This window comes from Coregonus lavaretus (genome assembly GCF_964263955.1).
Source record: "Coregonus lavaretus genome assembly, contig: HAP1_SCAFFOLD_7482, whole genome shotgun sequence".
Classification (NCBI taxonomy): Eukaryota; Metazoa; Chordata; class Actinopteri; order Salmoniformes; family Salmonidae; genus Coregonus; species Coregonus lavaretus.
In genome coordinates, this window is record NW_028162775.1 from 1 (window position 1) to 8178 (window position 8178).

At 44.4% G+C, this 8178-nt stretch overlaps 1 protein-coding gene across 1 annotated transcript; it reads right to left on the minus strand.

Annotated features, from left to right (window-relative positions):
• Positions 1–6756: 6756 nt before the first annotated feature.
• Positions 6757–7779, minus strand: LOC311118868 (transcription factor Sox-1a-like; the record flags this gene model as incomplete). Its single annotated transcript, XM_084193633.1, has 1 exon — positions 6757–7779. One exon carries the CDS (start codon positions 7777–7779, stop codon positions 6757–6759), a length of 1023 nt encoding a protein of 340 aa, XP_084049759.1.
• Positions 7780–8178: the final 399 nt, after the last annotated feature.

Genomic DNA, 8178 nt, shown 5'->3' on the forward strand with positions numbered 1-8178 from the left:
GCCGCAATCAGCGGTATAAGTTTGCCCCAACACACAAAACAGCGAGCAACCATTGGAGGAAACATACAGGGAAGGTAAAACACAAACCAATTCCAGGCAGGGTGGGGTTGTCTGGTTGACTCTGGGAGAGGGGTCAAATATAAGCTCGCTAAAATCTCTATAATCTCTCTGAAGAAAGCCCTTAGGTCCAGAGTTGTGGTTTTCATACAACATGTGAAAATCATTCACCACACCACTTGAATATTGTACTGTTTGAATTAAATCAACTTTGGTGTAGGTCATCATGCACTAGACTTCTTCAGGGGTCACTGACAAATCCTCCAGCGTTGCCTGATCGAATAGCCTATACATTTTTCTAACGATACATTTTTCAAAGATCCATGCGATTCACGCAGGACTGGAGAACAAGGTGCTGAAATGACATAATTTCAGCCGCCGTCATTCCAGCACTGGATAGCTCCCCTCCGGACAGAATGGTATAAAGCACGCAAGGATATAATGACCTACGTTTCTAATTTTGTGGCCTATGCCAGCGCTTTACACAGGCTACAGGGGCCAGACAGAAAGAGAGGCATGGGATCATATTGATGATGTAGAAAGTTAAAGTTACAGGCATAGGTCCATTACAGCTTTGCCCAAAGTTAGCCCCAACTCACTTTCTGAACTTGGTCACACTTTTGGTCTACACACTGTATAAAGTTGTTCAAGTTGGCGATTTACTCTGTTCGGGTCATGCATTGGCTTGGATCTGAGAGTATCGCAGTTACGCTAGCATTGAGATCATGAACAATGAGATCATGAACAATCGGAATCTCTGTTCGCCCCCTTTGCCTTTCTGGGTCAGGAAAATTACCATAGTCTTCTCTGCTTGACTGACCAACGCTGCCAGTGCGGGGGACAGCTATTGTTCGTCACTCATCCCAGGGGCCAGCACTCAGGTGAGGGCAGGGGAGAGAGGAAGAGTCCGATTATTACAAAATTCCATTTCTTTAGGCCTATAATAAGACAACTCTTCCAAAGATGCTACAAAGGAGGAGCTCATAACTAACTAAAAGTAAGTTTCGTTTCGTCTATTTAATTCACAGTCATGCACTGTTGTGCGTCACACTAGAGTAATAATGTGTGTTGTATTCGGTCGCCAAACAGTGACAGTTCGTTTGTCGCGCTGGGCTGATTCTCATGGGTTCCCGCTCGCCTCCATTATATTGCAGTGGTGGGAAATGAGAGGTCCGCGAGCTGCTGGCGTGCTGATTACCGCTCCTTAGGGATCCTCTGTTTCTCCTCGGTAATTGATAGTTAGGAGCTGCTCTAATCAAATATACCGTCTGTCTCCAAGATAGAGACCTATAGCCGGCCAAAAACACAGGCTTGGACGCAATGCAAGTTAACCAGTTATTCTGCTACCAATCGAGGAAGAATTAAACGATATTTTATATCAAAACCCTGGACAAAAGTGTTTTTGTAAGTGTTCTTTCAATATTTTTTGTCAAGGTATAGATATTTCGGCTTAGGCCTTATTTTTCTTTTCAAATCAACAATCATGGCACTGCTGTCTTGGAAATGTCTTAGACATTTTTGTTTCTCTCATTAAATTGCACGATTTCTATTCCTTTCATTCACTGATGGGCAGAGAGACAGGCCTGTTCTAAAACACCCCAAAACTCTATCCTCCTCAAACGTCTTCTTTTCTTTCAAAAAAAAAATCCCCGCTTCCCGCGGTGCGTTAGGTTTTGTGTGGTCCCGGCACTGTCCCATTTTTGTCACTTGTCTGACGGGTTCCCCCGGTCCCCTCGCACCTGCGTCGCTGCCGGTCCCTTCAGGAATGCGCTGGGGCTTGTAATCGCCTTTGTGGGGGCATTGAGTTGTACGGCTGAGTGAAACTTCCCAACCTCACAGTGCGCCGGCCGCTGAATGGGGCTCAGCGTGGGGCGGCTCTCCAACCCACGGCCGCTGCCAAATTCCAACAGTGGCGCTCACAATCACTCCCACACAGGCCCCACTACCGCCAGGCAGGAGGGATGGAGGGAGAGGAGGGAAGTGAAGGGAGGGGAGAGGGGGTGAAGGATTGGAGAGGGGGGTGAAGAAGGAGACAGAGAGGAAAAGAGTCCAAAACGAACTCTAAACAAATGACCCAGTCAAGGCAAAATGTTTCTCACCATCACTCTCTGGGATGGACGGTGAAAACCGGTTTAGGCCTGAATCAATTACATTATGGGGTCTAGCCTAGGCCTATTGCTTAGTAAATGTAGATGATATAGCCTTATACTCTCTACATTATCATCCATTTTCACTGGGTCCCCATATGCTAAAACTCCTCAAATAAAACCATAATACAAAGAAGAAGAATTTCCCCCGCTGCATGCTTGCTTATAGATACTGTCTAATTGAAAACCTTCTGACAAAGAATTCAGAAGCATAGACTACAGAACATCACCCCCTATTCAAAAGAGCTGTGCTGTGAGAAAAAGCAGTTTAGCATTTTTCGTCATGAAAAACTGGAGGCAGCTCTGCAGAGTGGTGGTCGCTGTAGATGGCACAGCCACAAAGTAATAAAATCTGATTTTAAACCTAACCTTAACCCTAACCTTAACCACACTGCTAATCCTAATGCCTACCCTAACCTTAAATTAAGAGGAAAAAGGAAAATTTTGTTGGCATGAATTTTTACAATATAGCCAATTCATGACTTTGCAGATGGCCCATCCCGCTCAGTTCTGCCTCAAGGACAAGAATAATCCCAATAAATGTCAAACTGCTGAGAAAACAGCATTGCAAGAGAGCAGGACACAACAAGAGTAAAAGTTTGAACATGAAAAATCTAAACTTTATGTGTGCATGTCAGCAGCCTGTCCCATGGCATGAGTTTCGGTGCATTATGGCCTGTGCTCCAGCAGCGCCATACGGTGCTGGACAAAGCAGCAGCAACAGCAGCAGCACCGCACTCCTGGAAGAGCGCAGGATTAAGAGGCAGCAAGATTGTTAAACATGTCAACGTGTAATTGCACGATAAGGCGCTCGCAAGGAATTCATTGGCCCAGTTGCTTTTCCAGTTGCTTTCTCTATTCCGTGCTAATCTCACCCGGCACATTCGTTCAGTGCAATCTGTCTCCGTAATCTTCTGCTACAGAGCGGGCACCGAGAGCAGCCAGCTCGGCTGTTTGTTTGTTTTTTGGAAGGGGTGGGGGTGGAGGAGCAGAGAAAATATGCAGAGGCGTGATAAAGTGACGCTAATTATCCCCATTTAGGACAGCGAGTGCAAGGGATCCGGGCTTTACGAGCGCCGAGTGTGCGCCAGGCGCTGATGGCTTCCTAGCGCGGAATATATCGGTGACTACAAGATAAGAGTATTTATTGGTCAGCCCTCCTGCCTCTTCCTCTCTTCCCCTCCCCTCCCCATCCCCATCCCCACCCCCGCACCATAACCATTCCCCATCCCTTCCCCTCCCTCCCACGCCACCCTCTGTGGTTGAGTAGGAAATTATTCGGGTTAAATTTACCAGAACGCTCCTCTTTTAGCCTGGCGATGTGGCGTGACGCGCCCCACCTCTCTGTTTTTTCTGCGTTAATCTGTGTCGCTTTACATCTGCAGATAAAATACAAATAGCCACCAAGCGGAACATCCTATGTGCTCCTCCGCTGCTTAGGAGGGGAGCTCTGCATACACCATATATATATATATATATATATATATATATATATATATATACTGCAGAACAGTGAGTTTGGACCCTAACCAGACAGTTAGCCTCCACCTGCCTCCTGTGGTGTAGGCTCTAAAGTAAGCTACACCCATAGTTAACTAATTATAAATGACTGCAATACACCTGCCTATAGGCAGATAGATGTGCACAGGCCTACAGTATAAGATGTATCATTCGTTTTCTAAATGGTGAAACAATTTGCTATTCCTGATTGGGGCATATTCTTCCATCAGCTGGTGCTAAATTAAGAAGAATGTCCACATCATACTTTAAGTTGTGTAACAATGAAACCCACTCAATAATTAATTTTCCATAAACTGAATTCCACCCAAAGTTCTAAAATGTCTATACACTCTCTGTGGAAAGGGTTCTACAAGGAACCCCAAAAGGTTCTGCCTGGAACCAAAAGGGATATACCGGGAACCAAAATGGGTTATTCAAAGGGTTCCCCTGTGGGCACAGCCAAAGAACCCTTTTAGGTTCTAGATAGCACCTTTTTTTCTAAGAGTGTATACTGGTCCTTGAGCCAGCCTTCTATGGGACAGACACAATAACAATTATAATGCTGTTTGGGGCCTGATCTTGATGAACCAAAACAACAATAACCTGAAACAGGATTTAACAGTGCCAGTGTATACAATCCTATTCAGGCACAACAGAAAATACCAAATTCATAGAATTTCTCAATGCACCAGAGATGTTTATTCCAGGCTCTTTGGCCACGTTTCACAGGCAGCCCAATTATGATATTTTTTCTCCCACTAATTGGTCTTTTGACCAATCACATCCAATCTTTTCACATCAGATCTTTTTCAGAGCTGATCTGATTGGTCAAAAGACCAATTAGTTTACAAAAAAAATTCAGAATTGGGCTGCCTGTGTAAACGCAGCCTTTGAGGCGCAGAAAGGGTCGGAAAGGTATTGAAGTGTGTCCTCGTTGACTCGTTCAACCCTTATGGAGGGAATGGACTAGTGTGAGATACAGAGGGAACTCCCTCTGCTTTTGCCCATGCTAACTCTGATACTTTTACACCCTTGAGAGGGATGGAGCAAATGCCCACTTTGGGGAGAAGGTTGTGGAATCATATCACAGGCTGAGAGAGAAGCTCCCTGGGGTCATGACCCTTTGGTCATGTCACCTGTTGCTGAGTACAGTGATGGCAATGGCTATAGAGCTGGGAGTTTCTACAGTTCATGTGCCTTGACCCAAACCTCCTGCCCCAGCAATGACATTACAGTGGAGAAGTATTTGAACAGCAGATAAGAACAACAACTATGTATCATGAACATATAAAGCTGCTCCCAAAGAGGAATTCACTGTCAATTCAATATGCATCATTGTTTTTTAATTATCTTAATGATTGTTTGAAATACTAATAATTTAGGGTATTATTCTATGAATTAAAATAATATTAGGTTAATTTATTGAAACAAATAGGCTACCAAACATCCTACAAATGAATTTGGTTGAAAAAAATATGTTTTGTGATAAAATACAGTCTAGGGTATTAGAGGGAGCCTGAATAACTATGATTTTCCTTCTACATTTACTAGTGGCATTTGGTGATCGCTATTTGGAATAAAAGCGTTACTTCCATGCATAGGCCTGTTTCATCCCTTGAGAATAAGATGTTTTTCAAAAAGCCACAAAAGTCAACCCAAAAATATAAACTCTAAACAGCTTTGCGCTTGTTTTGCAGGGCTATAGGCTTTATGAATGTATTTTATGTCATGCAATAATATATAATATTATGCTATTTGAATAATTAATTGCCCCTTTTAACAACATGAATTAATTAAACTCATACTGCTACAGGCCTATTGTCTAACCAATACCTGCTGAATGGTCATGTCAGTAATACAAGTATAATAAACTATACTGCATGTAGCCTAACAGCATTCAAATTGTTATGGGAGTTAAATGCCATGAAAAGAATCAAAAACAACCACTTCAAAAGAATAGACTAGAATCAAGAACAAAAACACCATCACTCATTACTGTATATTAAAACATATGGCATATGAGACGCACATATCCTAAATGTATATTCTGAAGGACTATGTGAATACCGTTTCTCTCTCTGAAATCTGTGGATCCTGTTCTATTGTAACAACTTGCAAGTGACTTTACAGAAAGTATTATAAACCCATAAAGGTAAACCCTGAGAATAGTTTGGGTGTAGCGTGGGACCGGCCTCTTTTAATCCAGTGGCCAAAATAGCAGTTGTGCATAGGTAATAATACTAACTAATACGCATTTTAACAATGTGCTTAATGTTACGGGTTTGCCAGAGACACTTTCCCCTTCTAAAAAAACAAACATTTGCTGTAGTTTATCCGTAGCTTTGCGTCAGACTCAACACAGACTTTTTGATCATTTTCGTGGCCTTCAAATTAAATAAAACTCAAATTGTCATTTGCAACTGAAGATAGTGAACAATAATCAAGCTAAGACTTTTTTTGTAGAACCAGAGCAACATATGTGTGAAATTTATTTAAATTGTATTTCAGCGCAATTGCACCTCGTAAATTATACAATAGAAGTTGCGCGTCAGTCTTTTAAAATATTAAAATTATTCACAATTTACAATAATTATTACAATAAAAAGAGATAATTATGATCATGAATAGACATACTGTAAACGGACATGTTTACAAACGCTTGGGTAATTATCAAATGGGGAAAAAATGAAAACCATGTTATCTTCTTTTTCTATAACTTACAGTGAACCCAAAATAATACGATTATAGTTAACCAAATGTGTTCATTCATTTGGCATCACCCTCAACCACAAGTGGGTTTAATAAAAAGGTCAAAATGATAACACAACAACCAATATTTGAACTCATATCCTGTGCGTAAGAGACTGTATATACTCCAAAAGGAGAAATGGATAGGCTAATTTACCTTTCATTTACAAGAACATCACCATAAACATTCTGTACAAAATGCAGGTAGGCCTAGTTCAGTGATAATTTAAAAAAATAGGTAAATATTTGTTATGTTATTTTGTATTCTGTCTGCAGTTTCCATAGTCTTATGAATAGACCTAATCTATATATGTGTTAACGGAACCGTTCCGTTCACCGCAGCCGTCACATTCTGGTAATGCTGCGGCAACGCGTGGAGTCTACTTTGCACCGACGGGTCCCCGGGCTCTCCGGTCGGTAAATACATGCTTATCATCTCTCTCAAGTCTCCGGGGCAAGGGCCCCTGGAGTGAGTGCTAACGGGAGGGCTTACGCTCGGCTCTGACTTCACCAGCGACCCTAACGTGCTCATGGCAGCCGAGGAGGAGACGCCAGAGCTCTGGTGCTGCGTATAGGTGATCCCGCCGTAGCCGGACGGAGAGGCGCTCATGTAGCCCTGAGAGTTCGAGATGGGGCTGTATTGGAGCGCCGACATGTCGTAGCGGTGCATGGGCTGGGGGTTGTGCGGGTGGTGGTGGTGTGAGTGATGGTGGTGCCCGCTGCCCGGGTGCTGGCTGTAAGCTAGCTGCGCCTCCTGCATCATCGCCGCGGCCGCAGCGGCTGCAGCCACTTGCCCGGAGTACGCACCGTTCGCCCAGCCGTTCATGTGCGTGTAGCCTGAGCTGGCGGAGCCCCCGTGGCACCCGGGGCTCTCTAACCTCTGGCCGACCCCGGATGAACCCATCCCGACCCCCAGACCCATTCCACCACCGCCAGCCCCAGAGAGCAGGCCACCAGCCAGAGAGTATTTGTCCTTTTTCAGCAGCGTCTTGGTCTTCCGTCTTGGTCTGTATTTATAATCCGGGTGCTCCTTCATGTGCATGGCTCGTAACCGCTTCGCCTCGTCGATGAAGGGTCTCTTCTCCGCTTCAGTCATCACCTTCCACTCGGCGCCCAGCCGCTTGCTGATCTCGGAGTTGTGCATTTTGGGGTTCTCCTGGGCCATCTTTCTCCGCTGCCCACGGGACCACACCATGAACGCGTTCATCGGACGCTTCACCCGGTCCTGATTCGCTTTGGATCCACTGTTCGGTCCCGTTTGGCCCGAATTTGTGTTCGTTTGGGGTCCAGGGGAATGGAGGTCAGTCTCCATCATCATGCTATACATTCACCTGGTTTTCAAACTTTCAAACAACAGAGAAAAAAAAAGTCAGTTCAGTCGGCGCGCGAGTCTGGCAGAGCAGGTGCACACGAGGGATCAACAATCCTACACCTCAAAAAGAGTTAAATGTAAACTGAATTAATAATCCAAGAAAGAGGGGTTCGCAGAAATGTTCTGTGCGTGCTTTATCTCCTCTCCGGTTGTTGGTTCACATCCACTGACAGAATGCGCCTTTGAGCCACTTTCCCTGTCAGAGTTGAGAAGTTAGTTAAAGCCGCAGCCATACGATGCGCCTTGACAGCGGTTAAATGAGCCACGAGCGGCCAATGGCGTTCTAGAAGCAGAGCGATTTGCATGGCGCTCAGTCAGGTGACGCTGAGCTAGTGAAAGAGGAACACACTGGGG